The 23,818-nt window shown below is 42.0% G+C and overlaps 1 protein-coding gene across 3 annotated transcripts in view; it reads right to left on the reverse strand.

The window, feature by feature from the left end:
- The window catches only part of LHFPL3 (LHFPL tetraspan subfamily member 3), a 234,694-nt gene that overhangs the window by 54,348 nt on the left and 156,528 nt on the right, over positions 1-23,818 (reverse strand). For all 3 annotated transcript variants that reach the window (XM_054632431.2, XM_054632433.2, XM_054632432.2), the window contains exon 2: positions 22,259-22,495. In XM_054632431.2, the coding sequence (XP_054488406.1) occupies positions 22,259-22,495 (237 nt within the window). The remainder of the gene's footprint in view (positions 1-22,258; positions 22,496-23,818) is intronic.

The following is a 23,818-nucleotide window of genomic DNA, read 5'->3' on the forward strand; positions in this document are numbered from 1 at the left end:
TGTAATCACTGCCACCTATTCAAAGTGAAGGACTACAGTAGGCCAGTGGAGAAAGAAGTTCTTCAGACATTTTCTTTGCAGCAATACTGTATGGAAATAGTTTGAACTATCAATCCCAGAATGACAGATTAATCTAATTTTGGGGGAAAAGCAGAGCTGACACTGATGGATGAACGGCGGCAGCAGGGGCTGAGAGCAGCCATGGTGTTAATCCTATTGCTGCATCCAGGAAAGGACCTCATCCTCCAGCTCTGATGACTCAGCAGAGGGCAGATATTTAAAGAAAGGTCTGACTCTGTTTACTTAGAAAATTGTCTGTGGGAATTTATTCTGCATTAGGGATGCAGGACAGAGCCCTTGGTTATGGCTGCAAGGTGTTACAGCTCCCCTGCTCCCTCTCCTGCCCCTGGAAAACCCCACAGCAAACAGGAATCCCCAGACTGAGTGCTACATTTCTCATTTGAAGACCTCCAAGCTGAAACTTAATTTTTCAATTTTCTTTGTAGCAATATATTATCATAGGTATTTGATGCCCAGTTTAAGTTGGCTTCACTATGTCATTATGTTTATGAAATGTCTTTCTTTCAGTGAAGCAGATGCAATCACAAGATCTTGCTCTTTGGCTTAATTTCCAATTATTTGTCACATTTGTTTTTCCAAATCCTGGCCAGACTGCTAAACACACTCAATAATTTACAGTTTTCAGTGCCTATTGGCTTTGCCTGAAAGGCTAACTTTTTTCTTCAGCTCATTGTGAGCCCTGTAGGGGAAAAGACTGAAAACTGCAAAGGTCAAGAGGAGTTTCAGATTAAGGTTTATGTTGTGCTGTTATTTGAGTAAACAAAGGTAAATTCCAGCAGGAGGGATGAATTTACATCACATACAGTGTGTATTGACTGTGGTGAGGTAGAGCTGGAATGGAAATCTTTTCCCATTGTGAGGCAGACTGAGAAGGAGTGATGTGAGAAAATGTGGAGGAAGATTTACCAGAGGGTGCTGGGATGGGTCATGAACAGCAGAGGCAGGAGCAGCAGGAAAACACCCATTAGCAGAGATTACTGCAGCACAGAGCCTTTGCACACCCTGCCAGAGCAGGTTTTCATGCTGGTGCCTGGGGTTATGTCCATAGCAGTAGATGAAAACAGACCATGTTCTCCTCTCTATTCCTGAGGGCAAGAGGCACAGCATGGCAGCACCAATCCTTGCCTCCCCAGCCTTGCCTTAACTGGGGGCACCTAACATGCATCTCCTGAAGGACAGGCTGACTCCACACTCTGCTGTCCTCTGACAAACGCTGACTGCATCTCCCTCGTGACGAGAGAGCTTGGGTACCTCAGTGTGCCAGCACCTGTGCTCAGGTGTCTTTGGGGTGCCACTCCCACCTGAACTGGGCTGGTGCCTGTGCTGTCATTGGCCACACTGCTGCAGAAGAGACAGCCTGGGGATGAAAGGCAAAGCCAAATAAAGAGATGTCTATGTCACAGCTACCTGATAAAGTGACTGCAGCTTGCAATCAAGGACATACGAGGAGAGCTGTGGCCTATTTGCTACTTAGTGAGGCTTGCAGCAGTAGTAGGTGCAATGATGTAGGCATCATTCATCTGTATTTTCCAGCCTCCAAATGCATTTATTTATGGATACATTTAGCCTGTGCTACTCCTTCTCTGTTGCTGTGCCTTTACAAGCTAGCCTGAAGCTAACTCTGCACCTTCTGCATGGAGTTTGCTTGCATCTCTGCTTGGATCAAACAGGGAGAGAGAAGCAGGGCTGACCCTGCTGGATGTGTGAAGTGTTGGCCAAGAGGGATAGAGCTGATGGTGTGATGTGCCTGAAACCAGTGTATGGGCTCCATGTCTGTACCGTGTCAGATTCTGCTGTCTCAGCCTTGCCTGAACCTGTGGGGGATGTACCTTAGTCACTCTGAGAAAAATACAGAGTAACTTCTGAAGCTCATTAAAATGTAATGGAATGATGAGAAATGAGGAGGAAAAATGAGCAGCTTTTTGAACAGAGCAGTCCTGCTGTTCAGGAAAGCAAAGAGTAAGGCCCAGAATGGAGTGGGACATGCATACAGGGAAACACCGACACAGATATTTAAAAATAACCGTATGGAATGAATGGAGAATGAAACTACAAAATGAACCACAAACAGAACAAATTTACATGAGGCTGAACAAAACCATGCAACTTAACTCACTATCTTTATCTTGTGTGAAGGTTTTATTGTGCCTTTAGGATAAAAAGGAGCTTGAAAGGATTATATATCTCATGAAACACATCTGCTGAGCTTCTAATGGTTATGCTGCGGGTAGAAGACATTGCTTATCAAAGCCAAAAAAATGTTCTCCCTTTCACATATAAACAGTAGCCATGAAGTCTGGGAGTGGGATTTCTCAAAGCAGGCTCATGCCAGAAAAATACCTACTTATTCACTCCTGACAGGACCGGGAATTTATGACTAATTCTGTATCAATTATGCTGCTGATCTGCTGCTAATCTATACACAAATCCTGACAGTGCATTAATACCCCTTACTGCATAGACACAAATAAAGCAAGATACAGACAAACCAAATAATTCATTGTTTTCTATGCCTTGTGATCATAATGAGACTGTTCCTTAGCAAGGTTGGCATAAATGAGCTGGTGACAACCCCCTTCATTCTGGAAGTGTCCCAGGGCTTCCCAGGTGAGTTTAGTGCTTACAGAAAATATTACATTCACAGTCTTGAAAAATTAAGTCTTTGTTTCCAAATAGCAGAAGCACATCCAGTAGAAACAGATTTCTCTACAATTTCCCACCAACAGGCTGCCTGATGTCCTCTGGAAAATGGGATTTTCCACAGGAGATGCAGCTGTGCCTATTGTTACCAAGAGAATGTCCTTGTATCCTCCGAAAGCCCTCCACAATTGAGCAAGGTGGGAGCCGTGGTCCTGTTGGGCACCCAGACTCAGCAGGGCAGAGAGGATTCACATGCACACCTGAACTCCTGCTCTGCTGTGTCTGACAGCCCCCAGCATCCTGCCCTGCTCAGCCTGACTGCAGCCCAGCCCAGGCCAGCCCAGGCTCTGTCTCCCCCACTGTCCCTGGTGGCACCAACCCTCACAGGCTGTCTGGTTTCTGCCCAGGTCTCTTAGCAGAGCCCTGCTCTGTACCTTCCCTGCTCGCTGTGCATGTTCACAGCATTCCTACCTGGTTCCAGCAATGAGAGACAGGGCTGGATTCCATCCAGTGAATCAGCAGCCTGACTCACCATTAACAACCATCTTTCCCAGGTCCTCAAAGCACCAGCACCAGACCTTGGCCATAAATCTTTTGCTGCAGAGCAACCATGCTAGAAGGTGTTATGAAATTCTGCTCCAGGTACATGGAGCACAAGATGGTTATTTTTAACATTTACCTGTGATGTTCCACATTCCCATTCATCTGAGAGTGAAAGAGCACCAAGGTGTTTCTCACAACACCCAGTAGGGTGTCTTCCCATATACTTGGCTTTGCTTGCTACCCCTTGATGGTTTTTTTTTTTTGTCAGTTGCCTCAGTGGGTTTAAAAATAATTTAATTTATCCAAATCCATTCACAACATTTCAGTAATGGTTTTTAATTGTGTAATTAGTGTAAAGACATATAATCATGTAATTAGGCTGTGTAATTACAACATGTAATAATATTGTAGTGCAGTTATGCACCTTTTTTAAACACAGGGGAAGAAAACCCAACATACATATAACTCCAAAATCATAACTGTGAGTCCCAGAGTGTCTGTAAATATTTCCTTACATATATTCTTGTGCAATCACTGAAGTTTAAATACAGGGATATATGCTGTATATACTCTGTTATAAGAGTGCCAGGGAGACATCAATTATTTTTGGAAATCAACTCCATTAAATTTCACGGTGTCAGCATGAAATGGTTGTGCACAGGTGGGCATGTCTAAAGGCAGGTGTTAAGGAAAGACAAGGGAATTTAGCTGAAAATGTGGTTATAAAGCACACTTAATTCCTTCATGGTTGCCCTTATTGGCAAGAATAATGGTGCTTTCATCATGTAGCCTGAGTCTCCCTTTCTCATGGTGGAATTGGATGCAGGACTGATCCAGCTCTCCCTTCAGGCCAGTGAAAAAGCTCCCAGTGGCTGTGGCACAGTACAGTACACACCCCACGCTGTGAAAGGCTGGAGGGATTCATGTACCCATGGAAAATTGGTGCCTTATTCTGTTCCCCCCTGCCCCTGCTCTGGCAAAATCAGCCTTTGTAATGCACTTGGATTCAAGCACTTTTCTAAGACAGAGCAATGTATCTCAAAAAGAAAGAGTTTGTTGGTGTTAAGTTTCATCAGCTCCCAGGTGGACCAGACAATATGTTCCATCATGCTGGGAAGTGTTTTACAATTCACAGAATTAAAGTACAATGGGATTAATTGTTAGTAATTACTGACTGGCTTTGAGGAGTTCAGGTGAATGTCTCCAGTGTTCATCTACATTTTGCTCATTTTAAGAAAAGGATGGTGAATCCCCAAATGAGGCAGATGCTGCAGGTTTCTGTACACGACATCCTTCACCCCCAGCTGTGAAAACAATGCTGTACCTGTCACTGCTTTTGTACAGAATTAATGAACAGTTTGAAAAACATATCACATCCTCAGGAGTTGATGGACATGTTAATAATGTCTTATTTAGTTTTTGCAGAAGCATGACCCAGTTTCATTCACACGCTGGCATCGCAGTTAACTACAGTGAATTCAGCATTTAATGCAAACAGGAGCCAATGCTGGAAGCTTTCTGTGCACTTACCTGAATGGAAAACCCCTTCTAATGTCAGATGAAACAGCACAACTGGCTGTTGTTGTAACTGGAAATAGGGAGTTATTAAAAGAATAAAGGAAATGTCTATGCAGGTGAGAGACTGTATGGGAAAGGATGGATGTTCAATGGAAGATGCATTCTGAACCAGCTTCTCCTGTGAGTTTGGCCCATTGGTTGCCCTGTTGTCCATTAAGTTGCTCTGGACAGGTTTGGATTGGATATTAGGAAATACTTGCTTTACAATATGTACTGATCACTTCAGGATGCACCAGTCTTTTCAAATGGTCTGAGAAACTTTTCAGGTCAGCAAGCAGCCACGCCAACCTTGTTGCCACCACCAAGATGGTTGTGTGACCCTCCCTGCTCCCACTCCCTCCCAAACATGCCATGTGGTGTGCAGCAACAGCCTGGGTGTCCCTGGAGCTGCAGGACAATTCTGTGATCTGATGACTAATCACTACAGGAATATATTCACTTTTTTTTTGCTCTATGAGCTCTGGAATGCAGCTCAGCAGCCATGAGGAGGAGGATGGAGCCTGCAGGCAGGGGCAGAGGCTGGAGGAGAGGAAGGCAGCTGCACCTCCTTCCTTCAGCAGTGATGAGCTTTTGGATCAGCTGCTCTACAACACATACCATTAGCAGAGTACCCAAAGCACCCTACTGTGCCACACACAGTAATTGCTAATGCAGACTATATATTCTAATGGAGACTAGAAGTGTATATAAAAGATAAATAGATTTACAAGAAATCCCTATTCTAGTTCAGTTACTAGAATTAAAATCTAATTTTGTCTCTCTCCTGTTAAGAAAAATCTGCTTCCCCTCTCCTCAAAGTGAAAAGAATAGTGGTTCAGACCAAAAGCCATGCTGCAATGTATCAAAAATAATCAGTTTCTAAGAATTTAATGTATTTTGGTAACTTCTTCTGGTGTGTTTTTCTTCTTATCAAATATCTGAAACTTTTGGCAAAAGAGAAGAAGAAAAATTAAACATTTATTACTAACATGATGAACAGAAAACCTCTGCATCATAATTGCATTATGTGCAACTATTTTGTTTGGTCTTTCTCTTTCTTGGAATTTGCTGTGAGTTAAATGATCACTGCTATGAATGCTTGCAGCAAACACAGGCTGAGATATCAAAGCAGTGGCATGAGTTTTATTTATGTGAATCTTGGTGAATGTTTCTTACTGCTGATCTCCAGCAGCTCAGCCAGCACAGTTGCTGCAGCAGCTGAAGTTTCTCATGGCAATCACTCAACATGCACAGTCCTGCTCAACCTGCTGATCAATGAGACACATTTCCCTGTGCTGCACAGATTCAGGGGCTGCTGCCTGCATAAGTGGGAAAGGAACAGCCCTGAGCTGAGCAGAGTGCAGAGGAGCCTGGCATGACATTAATGAGAACATGGCAGTAATGAGCTGAGCCATCAGCCCTGCCTGGATCCTGCCTGGCAGCCTCCTGCTGAGGCACTCAGCACCACGAGGGACAGCTGCCACCTCATCCCCAGCAGCACCACCATCCTCCCAGCACACCCTGACTGCTGCTGTACACAGACACACCTCACCCCTGTGCTTGCCAGAGGCACACCAGGCAATTTGGGATTTACAGCCACGCTGTGCAGACATGGCAGCTACAATTCTTGGCCTCGTCCTTCCAAGCAGGACAAGATTTGTGCTGTTCCCTCTTTGGCTCTCTCTTAGGTTGTTTGAACAAAACAGCACCTCCTTTCAGCTTCCTCAGTTTGATCAGAGTTATTTTTAACAAATTGTTTATTTACAGTAAAATACACTTTTATTGTATCTACTTCAAGAGCAGCTCCAACTATTTCTGAAATGTTAGCTGAGTAATCCTTACAGAAGATGCTGGAGGCAAATAAATAGTGCTGGTGCCTCTGCAGAGCAGGCAGGAAACTGAGGCATGGAGCAGTAAAGTGCTTTGTAAGTCACACAGAACTGGAAATAGCTTTTTGACTGCCCATTCCTCCTCCTCTAGCCTCAAGGTGAGGACTGGTTCCAGCTTCCTCCCGTTCTGCTTTTTGGGTGCTTTTGAGCAAATACAGTGTTCATTTTGAATGCAGCCAAGTTTAGTTATTTCAGCAGTGAATTACTTTTCCTTCCCTGTCCCTAATTGTATTTCTTTTGATTGCAGAGAGCTAGACAAGCTCTCCACAAGGCAGACTGGGCAGTGATGCTGGGGGACACTTGGTGTTTGTTCATCACCAAGTAACACAACTCTGAGATCCCTGTGCAGCTGCCTGTGTCTGAAAGGGGGGACACAGCTGTGACAGGGAGTTAATTCTCCACTGAAGCCCATAAATCATGCATGTCAACAGGGCTTCTTAGCTCAACCAGTACAGCCATGGGACTGTGAAGATCTGAGCCAGGCTCTACCCTGTGTGGGCTACTGCAAGCTTTGGGATCTGTGCACTGTGTTACACTAAGGGATATACACATGGCCAGAGATAAAATACCCAAAATGTTCCTTTCCAAATGGAAATAGGGAGTTATTAAAAGAATAAAGGAAATGTCTATGCAGGTGAGAGACTGTATGGGAAAGGATGGATGTTCAATGGAAGATGCATTCTGAACCAGCTTCTCCTGTGAGTCTGGCCCATTGGTTGCCCTGTTGTCCATTAAGTTGCTCTGGACAGGTTTGGATTGGATATTAGGAAATATTTCTTCATGAAAAAGCACTGGAACAGTCTGCTCAGGGAAGTGGTTGAATCATCATGCCTGAAAGTATTTTAAAAACGTTTAGATGTAGCACTTGGAAACATGGTATAGTGGTGGATTTGGCAGTGCTGGCTCAATGGCTGGACTTGGTTCTAGAGGCCTCTTCCAGCCTAAAGAATTCTGCTGTTCTGTGCTCCTATATAACAGCATTTCAGCAATATCTGGAGGAAACAACACACAGGAATTGGAATGCAGAGACCAAAGCAGCAGCTCACAGCACTTTCTCTTGGCACAAGGTGCTGTGCAGATACAGCTGAGTCCTAACCAGGATGGCTGTGTCAGCTCCAGGCTGTGCTGACACACAGGGCAGCTGGAGCTGGGCTGGTAGGGAGCCACGCTGCTGCAGCTGCCCCCAGGCCTGACACAGACCATGCTCCTCAGGCCAGCAACTCCAAACCCCACCATGGTGCCACAGTGCTGCTCCTCCTTCTTCCCAAGCCCAGGGAGTCATGTGCCTGGAAGAATATGCTGCTGCAGGCCAAGTTTAGATGTACCAATGCTCTTCTAAAGCTGTCTCAGCATGTACAGCAATTGAATTAAGACGACTTTTCCCTTGGGTACCAATAATTTTGCATTCTACCCTTTTTTTTTCAGATGCTTTGAACCAGGAGTTATAACCTGACTCCAGGTTGATCTCTAGGTTTACTCAGCTGGACAGAGCACAGTGAAGTTTTTGTTTCAGGAGAAAAAAACTGGCTTAATAATTTTGTTGCTCACACCTCTGTAAGGGCTGAAGGTTATTGTAGCTGCAGCAGGAATCAGGTGATGTTGGTTAATCCTGGATGCTCACTCAGCTGGGTCTGGGTTCAGACTAAAAGGTAACTGAGGCCTGGACCAGAGGCAGCCTCTGTGACAAGGCAGCACAGCAACAGCACATACTTTTATCCCATATTTTCCTTAACCACAACTACTGAAATGCTGCTTCTTCAAAATGCTGCATTTCCTAGACCAGCTCTTTATCTTTTACCCTTTAAAAGAAATTGCTGCAAAGGATTGATTGACAGAATTTGTGAATATAGCTTTTTGCTTATCTACAAACCACTTATACTGTGGACACTGCTTGCCTATTTCTCATTAGAAACAGATAATACCTGTTTTCTGGAAGCTAGAGGCTCCCCAGACATGGCCCATGGTCCATTCAGTTTGTCAGATGCAGTAAACATCTCATCTTTAATCAGTATTGTAGACTGCATCTCATGAACCTGGTAGCATAAGCCCTGGTAGCACTTGGCAGATTTGAACCATAATCTGCAGATGAGAATTGATTATTTTGTATGCACCAGCCTTCAGGAAAGTTTCTTACAGCAGCTGCTGAAATGATAGTATCTGCTGGAAGATTATCATTGGCAGAGGCAGGTTTGTTGGTTCTAGTTTGTTTATCTTTGTTTATCTTTGTGTGAACAAAGATAAAGGGAACAAATTCTCCGAAGCACAGGCTGAGATCTTATCAGCCAGGATGCAAAAGGCAGTGCCAGTTCCCTGGCACGTTTTTTGAGCTGCCCCCACACCAAAGCTCTGAGTGAAAGGTACTGGCCGTGCCTGTATTGCAAATATTTCAAAGCATAACTGTTAGGTAAATAGCCAATTTTTCAGTTCAATGGCTGAAGCAAGCAGTGGAAAAAATAGTTTGGGGATGGACTGAAACAGAGTTTTTACAGTTTCTATTGAATAATGGAGTTCCATGACTTCGCATTGTACTGCTTTCTTTAAGGTTAAACTGAATTTTTTCACTAAATACTTTTTGAGTTACTTAGATACTAGAATAACCTTTTTATTGGTCAGCTTTAAACAGCCTAATGTTGCATGAGTGGTACAAGAAATCTGTGCCTGACTTTCAATGAGCAGCATGTGTGCTCCCTCTCCCACATGGCCAGAATATAATGACCCAGCTCTTTTGTCACAGCCCCATGACACCCTCCACAGCAATACCCTGCTTCCCCTTAGACTCCTGCACCTTCTACCTGTGATTCTTGTCTTTCTCATGTCCTCAGATCCCTCACTAGTATTTCTGACTCCCTTCCTGCCCCAGATGTTTCCAAACTCCCATGCTTCCCACATGCCACAAATGTCTCTTAGAGCCTGTTTGCTATAGGACTTGTCTTCACTTTCTTACACTTTTAAGTATGTATAAATATATATTTATATACAGACACACATGTGCAATGTGTTCCATGTACCCTACCTACTTTATTTAGCATGGCAGATGATCCAGAAAAGGCAGGAAGGGTGGCATATCTGACATGAGATTTATGCTGGCTTGGTTAACCAAGTGCTATTAAGGGCTGAATATCTTTCCTGGCTTTCCCTTAGTGGAATCACATGCTAATTTCTTAAATTTGTACATTAATCTTCAAAACACTTCTGGGAGTTTTAAATTCTTATGATGTTAGAGTTCGTTAAATTTTGTTGAAATTGGACAATGGGTTTAAAGGTTATTAGAGAAGGGGATTGATAAACAAGTGGGCAGATAAGCAGTGTAATTGCATAAGGAAATTATTCTGATGGGGAAATTAGGAATTTTTGCTTTCAGATATCAAAATGAAATGTACTGGCATAAAAAAAAATCCAGCTAAAGCAAAACTTAAATTCAAGAGCCATCCATTAAAAGGATTTTCTTCCTGAAACACTACTGCTCATTGAAATTGCAGTTTGTTTAAAAAGGGTCCATTCTAGGGTTTATGTTGGTTTAAGATCTAGCTGGTGCATATCATGCTGAAAGGAACCACAGTGAAATTGCTGAAACGAAAGTAAAATTTCTGAATGTATTGATTGCTGTTGCAATAGTCCTTCTGTCACTGGAAAATGGCAGACAAAGGAAAATCATAACCACTGGAGACTAAATTTCTTGGGAACTTGGAGAAAGAAATGTCATGTACTAGGTCAATTCACTTGACTAATTCAACAGAATTCAGAGACTGCTGTACTCTTCAAGGCAGGTACATGCCCATGACCTTTGGCTCTCCCACAAAGCCCTGCCCAAAATGCAGCAGCTCTCTCCTGACATATTTACATGGCACCCATGTCCATCACTTGCCCAGTCTTCAAGGACAGTCCTGTCTGGAGGAACATGAACATTGTTCAGAAGAGACCTCACTTTTTGGGTGCATCTAATCCACTATTGACAACCTGGTGTTCAGAGACTTGGGAGGATGTCCTGGTAAATTCCCTTTCTGGCTGTAGGTAGTAGCTAAAGGTAGCAGAACTAGGATGAAGGCATCCAAAGCTACACATGTTCTGCATTTCTCAGTCTCCCCAGCTGGAATGTTTGCTAGCAAAGGGTTAAGATACATATATTTTTTTGTTATTGCATTAGTCTACCCTCAGCTGCACAGAAAAAAACTTTTCTTACATACTTCAGCAATCAGTCATTCTCCAGATTCAGTTTGCAGTCAATTTTTGTCAAATATCTGCTGTGCTTGAGTCAATGATCCAGAAATGAAAAGTACCAACTACCTCAAACTGTCAAAGCTATCCAGTTCACAAATTCCACTCTTATAAAAAGGCACAAAACGTTAAGTGGACTGGACAAGTGATGAATTGCTGCATTCTTTTCTGTTAAAAAAATGGAATTAGTCAATGCAGGGGACAATAGCTAAAACAGCCCACATACACTTTTTATTCGGTATCATTCACCTCCTAAAGCAGGCTAAGAAAAACAATATCATTTTTAACACTTTTACTGGTAATACTTAGAAAGTAATATTGGATATACATTAAAAAATCCCTTTAACTTCTGGTTTTTGTCTGCTTAAATAATGATACAATCTCTTTTTTTTCTCCCCTTTAATTATGAAAGCATATATTGAGAAAACTCCTGCCCCTGGGATTATGAAAATTGAAGATCCTAAAAAAAATTGAACATATTTGCTAAACAAATGGTGTATAAAGGCATGCTCTATGAAAAGAGAGGTGAGAAAGACAGTGAAAAACAAGAATAAAGGAGAACCAAGATGGTACTGAGGCACAGCCCAGGAAATCTGACAAGAGAAGAAAAATGAATGTTTAATATTATTTTTAAAATGTCTAGTTTGAAAGAAATTTACTTTCTCTCTCCAACTTTTTTGATGGAGTCCTTAATTTACATCAGAAGGCAACCTAACTATAGGTCTAGACAAACAAAGGCTGCTAACTGTGATTTCAATGCTATGCAGAGCTTTACAGAACGCTCTGAAGAATAATGGGACAGAATGCAATGCAGCTGTATCTGGGACAGATGGTGCTGAACTAACTTGATGGGTACTAGGTGTAGCTCCAGAATATTAAAAAATAATCTAAATAGCCCACAGTGTGCCATGGTGGCACTGATGTCCCCTGCCACCAGGTGCTCAGCCATTTCCCTGCTGAGGGAGCTGTGCCTGTGCTGCCCGTTCCAGGGCTCCTTGAGCCCCTGTGCTCAGGGCTGGTGGGAGCACTCCACAGAGGGTAATCTGGGAAGTGATAAGCACAGAAGCTGAGAAGATGGTGCAACTAAGAGCATGTGTGCTCACAGCCATGGGCATAAAGCAAGGATTTGGGTGGAAATAATATGAAGATGCCGCTAATCCTTTCAGGCAAACCAACTGGAGCCAGACTCAGATTGCTGGTTGCCTTTTTCCTGCTGGACTTCCCAGCACCATGAACTTCCTTTCCTAAACTTCTCCTCATATTTCTTCATTAAGCCAGATCTAGTCTTTCCCTAAAAATGGGCTCCCTTCCAAAGCAGACACCCTGTGAGAGCCAGAGAACCAAGGAGTGGCCTTTGCACTTCCTCTTTGCTCCAGCTCCTCCTGTTCTTTCAAAAACAGTTTCCATAGCACAGAGAGCAGAGGTCAGTGTTAGCCTGCCTGCAGAGATTTTTGAGACTCTGTTGGGTGAGCACATACTCTGTATATATCTGCAAGCACATTAACTGCACTAAAAGAAAGGCAATAGATGAGCTCCAGTTGGACTTAGGGAAGAAGGTGACACCTTGGCAAATTGTCTGAGACAGGTATCTTATATAGGAATTACTCAGAAGAATGAAATCCTATCAGTTCATGCTGTAATCTTCCATACTTAGCATTTTTATAACATTTTTATACCTTTATTTGTGTCTGAGTACAACTGTAGTGCCTCTAACCTTTGTGAGAACTGCTTGATAGATGAGCAGACACAGGCTTGAATGTCAGCTGCTCACCAGTGTATAAATGATTGATCAGTGCATAAACCTACTCATCTTCTGGCATCATTGTAAACATACAAATTCTAATCATTTCACAGAGCCTTTTTAGGGATTTATTTAAGGTAAACTTGTCAGTCCTCTTCAGGAAAAAAGTAGGGCTGATGGTTATAGGGGAAGATTTATTTTACTTAATAACATGTCATCTTTGTCCATGTGGGCTAAAGATTAACATCAACAGAGCAGCAGGGAGCATCCATACAAAACTGAGGCACACAAAGCAGGGCAGTCTTGCTCTTCAGACAGCTACTGCCTCTGCTTGGAAGTGCTGAGGCTACACAGCACTGAATAATCAGGGGTTTTCAACCATCTTTTTAAATTCAACAATAAGATTCTGCAGGCTAGTTCTGAAAGGACATAGAAATACTCCCTTAACACTGATACAAATTTTTATTCTCCCAAGCAAACTGCTCCTTAACCATTTGGAATTACTTCTTTCCATGTTGCTTAATCCAGAATTTCTATTAAGGATGCAAACCCTGTTTTTGTGGCTGTTCCTATAAGTACAGCACTTTTTACTTTGCCAGCATGGCTTCTGTACTGAATTTCCAATCAACCCTTTGACAATTTTTTCTTCTCCTTAACATTTGAAACACGTTGAATGATTTCTAGCACACTTCCACTTTCTCTAGTAGACCAATATTTGTCTCTGCAGGATATATGATGTCTGATCTTTATTGCTTTATCAGTTTTACTTGCAAGAGGTCAGCCAAATGTTATTATCAGCTATGATAGCTCTTGAAAGGAAATATGGATGTATTTCATATGCATCAAACAATAAAACACCTGAAAAATGTTGTTTTGAATTTCTGTGGTCAAGAATTAGTATAAGTAAGATTCATGAGCATTTAAAAATTGTATGAATTGTTCTAATGGCTAAAATTTACTCTCACCCTCTACAATTTTTACTGGTTTCACAGGATGAAGACTGCCCCTCTCCTCTGCTCCTCTGCAAAATCAGGTTCAAAATGCCCAGTGGAAAAAAATTGAGGATTTTGGTTCAATAATCTACTTAAGAATAAAAAAAGGAATAGTAAGCATTTTCCATAAAATGAGTCCATTTTAGTTATGCCAGTTGAATTTAGTTTCAGAATGTGCTCTTTCTGAAGTAATCACTAAATAACAGAATTTCTGTACTCTGCAGAGATTCCAGATGCATCAATTTTAGCAGGCATTTACATAATACTGTTATTTTCTTGACTCTTATCTGGTGTGCTCTCATCTTTCACGTGTATTGTTAATGGTAGAAATGTAAAAGTACTACTAAACTATTGCCTCTCTGCTCAGGAAGCAAGAATATTTCTTCCTTTAGGTATCATTAGCAATGCTGCTGGATTTCCTCAGTATTTTAAGATGGTTGTCCACCTGTAAGACCCTACAGTGGGCACTCAGGGTCCCCAGCTGTACCAGACAGAAGGGAGCATTCACACTGCAAAGATCTGCCTTTATTGACTGAGCCCTCCAAAGGCAGCCAGAAGTTACAAAACCCTGGGAAGAGTAGGAGAGCAAAGCAAAATTACAGGAGGCACAAAGTGTCCTGACCCTGTTAGTTCTGAGAACTGGGTTTTGTGTCTGAATTCAGCACAGATGCAGAAAAGAGAGAAGGTGGCTGTTGTTCTCCTGCGCATCTTTGCATCTCCTAGGAAGGAGGAGATAGATCCACAACCTCCAGATTTTCTCCAGGTTGCTGGGTGCCAGTGGCAGTGTCCATTTTCCCTCTCAGCTGCTGCAGAAGAGGCCCAAGGAACTCTTCACGTGTGTTGGCAAAGGGCTCATTCTATAAACATGATCTGACACAAAAACACATCATGGAGTAACAAACCAGCCCCAGACAGACAGAGAGCAGGGGAAATGCAGCTGAGCACGAGCCAGAGCTGTGCTGCAGACAGAAGGGCTGCACCAGAGGAAAGGCTGAGCAGGAGCAGAGGGGCTGCAACTCCTCTGGGCACAGCAGAGTCTGAACCACTCCTGGAACAGTGTCCAGCTCTGATTCCACATTTTACACAGTGCTGATAGACAGGAGGGAACCAGGACATCCTACAGCCTGTGTGGTACTGGGGGGTGGTTGAAATATCCATGCTGATCCTTTCAGCCTCTATCAGACACAAAGTCATACGAGGAGCAGTGAGTGAGGTTTGTTTTCAGTGTGCACAAAGTAGAGAGGAACAATACATGCAGTGATTAGGAGAGAATCAGTTGGGAACATCAGCAAGCAGGAGCTGAGGAAAATAGCATATAGGAACCAGAGTAATGGTCTGTTTTGTGTCAAATGCTGTCACCTGGAAGGGTGCAAGTGCTTGGAGATGAAAGAACATTTTAAGATGAATAGCTGTGTGCAATGATGTCCTCATGCCAGCTCATTATCATCCTGAAAATTTTTGGATTTACAAAACTAGGGTGAAAGTGGTTTGTAAAATCAAATCTGCTGTGGTGGTGTAAATACATTAATCAAGCAGGATTGCATCTAAACATCTGTTTTCAGTTTTACCATGTCTATTGAGTATATTTCATGGTAAATGCTCTTGAAATAGGTACACAGAAATATTTCTGACAATTGGAATGCTTGCATGCCAAATGTCTGAAAGATTAAACATAATAACATGGACCATGGGATATGAACAAAATAACGAATTTATTTTAAAAAAGTAAATTAGAAAAAAAATAACCTCCAGATATAAGAGATAGGAAAAATCTTTGTTAAAGGGTCTTTGTATTATAATTTCAATTAGAAAAAAATAACCTCCAGATATAGGAGAGAGGAGAAATCTTTGTTAAAAGGTCTTTGTATTATAATTTCACTTTTTAAAAACTGTGTATCTTTCTAGCAAATGAAGCCAGGATATACCTACAGCAATCTTAGTGCAATATTTCTCATTAATATCCCATCTCTGTTTCCTCTTCCACTGCTCTTTTCTGGTATTCTATTAAGCAAAACTGTACAGACCTATCAAAGTCAATAGACAGAGACCTTGGAAGTTAAGAGCATAACTCTAATTTTCAGTTGTAGCAAACTCAGGCTAAGCAGGGTCATACTGGAGCCAAGGAACTAAAACCTGTGTATGCCCTAGTGTGGGCCTGTCCCAGGGCCAGGGAGGCATCCAGGGAGGGGTCAGTGGGAACAGCAAACTGGAGTTCACTGAGCTTGTCTTTCAAGAGAAGATGAGGGACTCAACAGAAAGTCCAGATCAACTCTGTAAGTGGTCCAGAAATAACATGAACATTTTAAAGGTTTCAGACTAAAGCCAATGACTGGCTGAAAAGATCTATGCTGTTAGCACCAAGCAGGTCAACTTTTATTTTATACTGTGGTAATTTGTACCTCCAACAGAAAGCGGGAAGAGCCAGATATCTCAAATATCTCATTAGCTATGATTTGAATGTCTCCTTGAATATAATTTTAGGAAACAGGACTGTTTGCTTTGCTTTCATTTGGATTTTTTTTCATAGCTCTTTTATTCTAAAACTACTGACAACAGCCTTTATTTCTGTTGATGCCATGCCCAGAAAGAAGGAGGTTACCTTCAATTATTTTCAGGTGTTTTGCTTGCAGATAGAAAATAATTCTGGCATTAGGAAACTGCTGGAGAAGGATCACAACAAGTTCACAGTGGAGTGAGATATTGAAATGAACGACTTTTTAAATCATTATAAAGATTTCCAAGAAAACCACTGGAAGCTGCTGCAAGAAGGAACAATTACAACTCAGTGCTACAGCCTCCTCTGTGTATGATGACAAGACATCAGGGCTGGTAGAAACATAAGGACAGCTCTTGGAAGTGGCAGGCTGGACTGGACAGCAGAAATGTCCTCTCAATAGCAGTTCCCAGCCATAGTCCAGATTCTTGGCACAAACCTTCATTAGTTTGTCTGGGTGAACACTTTGTTGAAAAACATTCATGCAAGGGCAGCTGAGTCATGAGCATTCTCTGATGTTCCTCCTACAAATATGGTTCCTGTCAGTAAGGAAGAGGGATGGTGGAGTATCATAACTTTTGTGTGTCACTAATCTTACCTAGAATGAAATACACGTCAGCTGCTTCCCTTTTATATTTTTATATTGTGAAATATCTCTGATTTTTTTTCCCCAGGCTTCAAAACACCATTTCTAATGCAGCTGCTAGTGATGGCACAGTCAGGCTTGTTTCCTTCTAGCTCAGTAGACATGGTCTTACTTGCAACAGGGCATAGGCTGCCTTTGAGTTAACAACACATATCTGTCCAGGCTCACTATGGACTTGTCTTCACCAGGCTGGAGATTTGTTTGTAGCTTGTAGCAGCACTGTCTAAGGTCTTTATCCCCCATTCCCATGCATCCTGCCCCTCTGCTGCAGCACAGAATTTTTCAGCTAAGCACAGAGCCTGTTCAACGAATTAAATTATCTACACCATTTAAGAAACATTTTTGAGGCTGCCTAAGTCTTTTTGGTGAAGCTTTCCTATAAGACCCCATCCTTTAAGTCCATCCTTTAAGTCCATCATATCATGAGCTCATCCAATGGAATGAGAATTTCTTTAACTGGGCTGTTGTAGGAGAGTCCTTACAGAGGGAAACAGCAAGTGGGATACATCTTCCTGTGAGACAGAAAACAGTTCACTGTGTTCTTTCTTCATTAATCAGTGGGGAACTAGGACTCTTTATTCATGGTCTCCAACTTCTGTAGTTAAGTAATTAATGCATGTGTTTAGGACTAATTTTATTTTCTCATTATAGAAAGTAGAGCTGGAAAGGAACTCGGATCAGCTGATGTATCAATCAGTACTATTGCAAGATTGACCTTTATTTAATAAGATATTTTAATCAGCTTTTGACTTTTAGTCTTGATGCCTCATTTGCCTCCTCTTAAGAGTATCATCATTTAGCATATTGGCAAAGTAGTTCCTTGACAAAATACTTTTATCAGACCTTAATCTTGGAATACATATTTTAATAAGAATTTCACCATAATTTACTTTTTCTAATTCATCTTTCGTTGCTGAACCACAAACCACAAACAACATATCAGCAAAGTCAGTCTCATTTCTTCCCATTTAAAAGACAGAGAAATGTCATCTGACTTTTGTCAGATGACAGATCCAGTATAAGAAACAGGAATCAAACTCTGCTTTCTGAATATCAGTCCAAAACTTTTATCTTAGTTCCATTCCATACCAGGAGAAAAATCTAAGTAGTTTATTGCATACATATGCATGTGCTTTCCACAAGCCCATAAAACCAAAAATAGACATTTTCAAAAGGAGAACCTTAAAGTGTCTTCTTTCTGTGCCAAAATCCCTTGACTCCTGATCTCACTCTTCCATTTCTTCCCCTCAGCTTCTATTAAAACCTCCAAAATACTTCGTCATTAAAGACCAGGGTTGGAATCTGAAAACCTTTTACCTAAGGAATGAACATCCCCAAACCAAGGGGAGCAGAAGATCAGTGTCCTACACAACATTCTGTAGGCTGCTGTGGAGGGGGGAGCCAAAAATCCTCTGGCTGGTGCTGACAGAACTCCATGGGCAATAGAATGCATGACACTGAGACACTGCTCAGGAAAGTTCTGGATGTGGTCCAATGACTACTCAAATACTCCTTGGATGAAACTTCATACTGTGGCACAGATCCTACAGCAGTGCTATGAATACCTTCATTCTAGAGAGATTTTATTCTGTTTGATGCCAAACACAATAAAATCTCCATGTTTATCTTTATATTTTCTCTTTTCCAATATTATTTATATAGTAGAAATCACAGGAAAATGGTTGCTATTATCAAAAGAAGAAAATTTTGGGGGAAAAGTATAAAAAAATCTGTTAGTTTGGCTTCTAGTTGCAGGTTTTTAGATGAGATATGTCTGGTGCTACTTGTCTGCTGTTCTTTTACTCTTAACTACTTGGAGCTCAGTGTGGAGGTGATAACTGAAGGAAAATAGGTTGTAATTGAACAAGGAAATGAACAAGTGGATCTAATTGCAGTGGTGCTATGCTAGATGAGCCACTTACAGCTGAAGCTCAAAGAGAGCATGTGAGCTCTTCACAGCTGTGGCAAAACTTTGTCCCTGGCTGGCATGGCAGGGAATCATGTTTTCAAGCTGGAAATGAGGGCCAGGAGTTCCCAGCCTGGAACCTATGATGTGGGCTTCAAAGAAGAGTCTGATTTTGCCTTTGGAAAAGGGGGTGCCTTAATACTTCTTATTTTGAGGCAAGATGATAAACCCTTTAACATAGTCCCAGGTTCCTCTGTCTATAGCAATCTATCACAGATTGCTCCCCAATGAGTTTCTCAGGTATTTCCCTTCTCTAATGGGAATTCAGGTGGTTGAATTTGCTCTGAGTTCATAATCACCTTAATTGCTTTGACCAAAAAGCCACACACCAAAGCAGCAGGAGTCTGAAGTGGGTCTCTTGGACTCTTTAGAAAAGGAGGAAGGGAGGGGATGAGCACCATGAAGAGAAGCACCAGTCTGAAAATGGGAAGGGACTAACAGAAATCTTGCCTTTCATTTTTGAAAGTGTTTTTATTATTGTGATGTACACCCTAACTGAAATGAAAATGAGCATACACTGACTTTTTATTTATCAGGAGGAGTTGGGGGTACATAACTTTACAGAAAAGGGACTATATAATTATATTGGACAGAGAACATGGGTATATTGTATTCTTTCTGCATTTGTACTGTTTATTGCTACCAGGGATGCTGGTAATTCTTTTATGTGTTGTAGCTATCTGTGAAAACTTAAATTTGGTCTCAATATTCATATTGATATACCTAATTTTGCACAAGTTGGCCTGAATGCTTGTGAGTGCATGCCATGGAAACTACATGCTGACAAGAAGGGCTTTGCAATTTTGCAGCAGTTTGCATGTTCACTGCATCCTGAGCTATTTTCCTTTTGAAGGATGACAGCTGATGAGCATTCTGTCCTGTCATCCCTCCATGGGGCAGGAGAGCTCCTGTCACTCAGCTTCACATACAGCTTTTGCAGGAGGTTTCCTGTGGCAGCAGTGATCCCATGGGTAGACTATTCCTGTTTGAGGAAGAGGATTCCCTAGCTAAAGGTGCACAAATCTCTGTGCAACACTACTTTTTTTTTCCTTTTACTTAATGCTGCTTTGTCACCAAGAAACAATATTCCCTTACTTTCTGTCTTTAAGCCTGTTTATTTTGCAGTGGCTGCAGCTCAGATGTGTGGAGCCAACCTTCAACAACCTGGAGAGTAAGGAGGGTGTGAAGTGTCAACCAGGTGGCAAGTTCTGGTTCATGGTTACTTGTTTTAAGGGCTTTGACTTCACATTGTAGGAGCAGCTTGGAAAGCTGAGGGCAGAATTGTCCATATCCATATAGATAATAGTTAGAATTTTCTGTATCTTTTTGTTTGAATGGGAGATATGCTAGTGCTATTTGTACAGAGCAGTATTTTCACATCCTGACCATTTCCAAGAGATGCATGGATACTCTGCATGTGAACTAATGCAGATGAGTAGTTCTGCACTATCCCTTAGTCTAAAAGGGGGCAAGGGGATGTGGTTTATGGGGTAAGTGTCAAAGCACTCATGTGTGTTCAGTGCACAGGGGCACAGATTGATGCCACTGCTGTGTTCTGCTGGGTCTCTCCTCAGGGCTGGGGCTGTGCCTGGTGGGTAAATGCTGGGGGGCTCAGGGGGATTTAGACTTGCCCTGCTGTTGCTTAGCAGAAGCTTTTTGTGACAGGAGTGTCCTTTTTAGAGGCCAAGTTGACTCCTCCTCACTTAATTCGAAAGACAGTTTAAAAAGTGGTGATCATTAGGCTTGATTGTGAAGGGCAGAGTGGGGTAGGTCCCTTTTTGTTGAGTTCTGGTTTGTTTTGAAGCCAATGGTGTGATATGTTTCTGTGTTTAATCCAAGGAAATTGAGCTGCTGAATGGTTTTTTCTGACATGCTGAGGACCAAATGTTCTGGCAAGGGTTTGTGCCAGCAATGTGAGAGGTGAGGAGGCTCCAGAAGCTGTTTTTTGCTCACAAGGTGCCAAAACAGATGCATTTCTTTGATACAAGTAATGTTGGGTACATGAGCTCTATATGGTATAGACAAATCAGACATAGTGGTGATGCCAAAAGCACTTGTGGCATAGCTGTGAATGCCCTTCTGACAAGTATTTTGATTTTCAAATGCAGATTAATAATATCCTTACAGGAAAGGGTCACAGTCCTTGAAGCTGATGCCCTCAGTTTACCTGCAGGACAGATGCACATGTGCAATTGCAAGTGACACAGACTTTCCTTAACTCACAACATTAGTAGGCTCCATCCAGGTCTGGAATTGTATGTGGTATTCAATCTTCAAGTCCATTTATCTTTGGGCCGAGTGTGCTGACTGCAATCCAGCAAGCAGGGGCCACTGTACAGGTGTACAGATAATGGCTCTTCTGGACCAGCACTGAGACCTGCTATTTTCACACAACACTGGATGCCAAACAGCAATCTAGTGGTGAAAAGCTCCTGATACCTCTGCTATTATTAGAAGCAGCCCACAAAATTACAAAGGTGGTAGATGAGCTGAACACAGAATCCTGCTCTTGGGGACAGTCAGTGAAACTAGCAGGGGATCAATTTGAAACAGATAAAAGAAAGTACTTCTTTAGCAGTCAGTAGTGAGCTTCAGGAACTTGCTGCCATGCAGTGCTGGAGAGGCTGACAGTATCAGCAGGTTTAGAAGGGATTAGACAGATTCAGGGACAACAGGCCCATTAAAAAGATAAGGCAGGGACATGCCCTCTGTGGTATCTATCCCATCACATACTCAGCTGGGATGCCAGGGGAGCACAAGGGGAAGGGGCTGCAGAAATAAGCCAGGCTTGCACACACTTACTAAAAAACATCTCCATTCCTGCAAATGTGTGATAAATTACTGGTCCAAGCCATTTTCATGTACTTAATCTAAAAATGAGTTTTATCCCCAAAGCATTGCATGAGTATTCAGTTACTGCAGCAGCCTAGATTCCCATGAGCTGACTCATGAGCTCAAAGCAACACACTCAGGCAAGAACTAGGATCCTTATTCATTCCAGGCTCTGATCCTCAGCCCACCAGCTCCTTGCTGTATGGGCAGTCCCATACACAGGTCACTGCCACCCCATTACTGGGCACTGTGCTAACACATATGCCACGTTACTGACATTCATATTACATTGTAAAATTCTGAAGGAACCAAGGGAGCAAATCTTGCATGGGGTACAGGAAAAAATGGAGACAGTGAAAATTAAATGCTAATGAAATAGTGTACAAGTGAGTAACACAATAACATCCCATCTACAACTCTAAAAACTAAGGATAGTTCATGCATAGGGCAGAAATTACATCAAATTTGAGCTTTCTCAGATTTTTGGAGGTTGAAATGCAAAACTTCCTTCACCCCTTGCATTTATTCTTTCCCAGCAAAGTAACAAGTAAGCCAGCATGCCAACTTTTAAGCATAACATAAAATGAAATTGAAACTGATTATTGTTTTTAAGCAATTGCCCTTGAGGCCACCCAACAATAGTGTTTCTAAAGCAGTCCTACCTTTGTTTTCCAACTTGAGCTCCTCTGCTAGCAAGCTGTCTTGTCTGTTTCCAAGCACAAATGCCAGAAATGAGAGGATCAGGGCATCCAAGATTCCAATAATTGCCAGGATATATGCCCAGCGGACTGAACAAGCCCCCAGCGTGTACTTGTCTGTCTTTTCACCACACATCCGTTTTACCTCATCTGAATCCCAGCCATCAGGAAAAATCATACAACCCAGGACGAGACAGGCAGCTTGGAGAAAAGAGAAAAGGAGAACAATGGGATAATGAGACCAAGCTTTCATTTTGTTGAGAACCTACAAAGTTATCATTAAAGCATTAGACTTTTTCATCCTGAACTCCAAAGCTAGGCTACTTGAAAAAACAAGTCACAGAATTACATGTTGTGATTAAGTATTTGATGTAAAAACCTAAGATGCAACATCAATTGCACACGTCCCTTAAAAAGCTGTTACATCCTGGATCCCTGGTCAGGTTTTGCATCAGTACAATAACATTTTCCTTGTGGGACCAATTTCTTCAATGCAATATGAAAGGACCACACAAAACCAAAAGGGAAAATGGTTAATAACCTGGATATTCAAAGGTAACACTGGGTTACTGTCAAGCTGTCAGGCAAACAACCAGTTTAAAAGAGAGGAAAAAAACCCACCTATAATTTCTATTAATCTGCCCTTTTATCCTAACCATAAACACTGGACTTTCTCACTGTCCACCCAAAGACAGAGCTTGATACATTCCAAGTGTTGCCTCACAGAGGGAAACTCCACCCCAGCACCTGCCTGGTCTGTCCTGAGCACTGTGCAGCCCTCCACGATGACATTCCAGTCATGGCAGCTGTCCCACCACCTCTGTCATTGCAATGAGAGCAAAGCCCTGCACACAGACCTCTAGTTCCTCCTGTTTGTCCTCCATACTGCAAACATTGGTGTACAGGCATTTTATGGAAATATTTGATTGTGTCAGTATCCCAGCAGGGGTGGAAAGGGATCTCCCAAGTTCTGTCTGTGGTTATGTCTTTGGCTGCTTGTGATTTGAGATGTGCTTTCTTAAGCCTTCTTTTGTTACTGGAGTGGTTTCTGGAGTTCTTCCTATATCCTATGTCTGTCAAGCCTGGCTATGTCCTCATTCCCCTTCTTTGGGATAAGTGGACCTTGTTGCCAGCAGGCTTGGTGTTGTATAAACTGACCTATGACCAAAAATCTCCAAATTTTTCTGGTGATGCCTGTCTTGAAGCCAGGTAGAGGCACCTTCAGCAGAAGAGGATAGCATACAAAAATAAAGTAGCATAAGAAAATTCTAAAAATAATGATTATGTTGAATTGGCTCATTCTTCAGTTTTTATTGCATTTAAGAAAATCAGAAAATCCATATGCTTTCAGTTACCTCATCAATTACCTTTAGTGACTTGGAAATACCTTTCAATTACCCATAGTGACTTGGAAACAGGCACATTTCCATCGTTAGCCCTTCTGTCTTAGTATGGCTGATGAGATACAATGGATCCTAAACCTTCTTTTATAAGTCTTAATATTGTATTGATGAAATATACTCA

Source organism: Agelaius phoeniceus, chromosome 5, assembly GCF_051311805.1.
Source record: "Agelaius phoeniceus isolate bAgePho1 chromosome 5, bAgePho1.hap1, whole genome shotgun sequence".
Lineage (NCBI taxonomy): Eukaryota > Metazoa > Chordata > Aves > Passeriformes > Icteridae > Agelaius > Agelaius phoeniceus.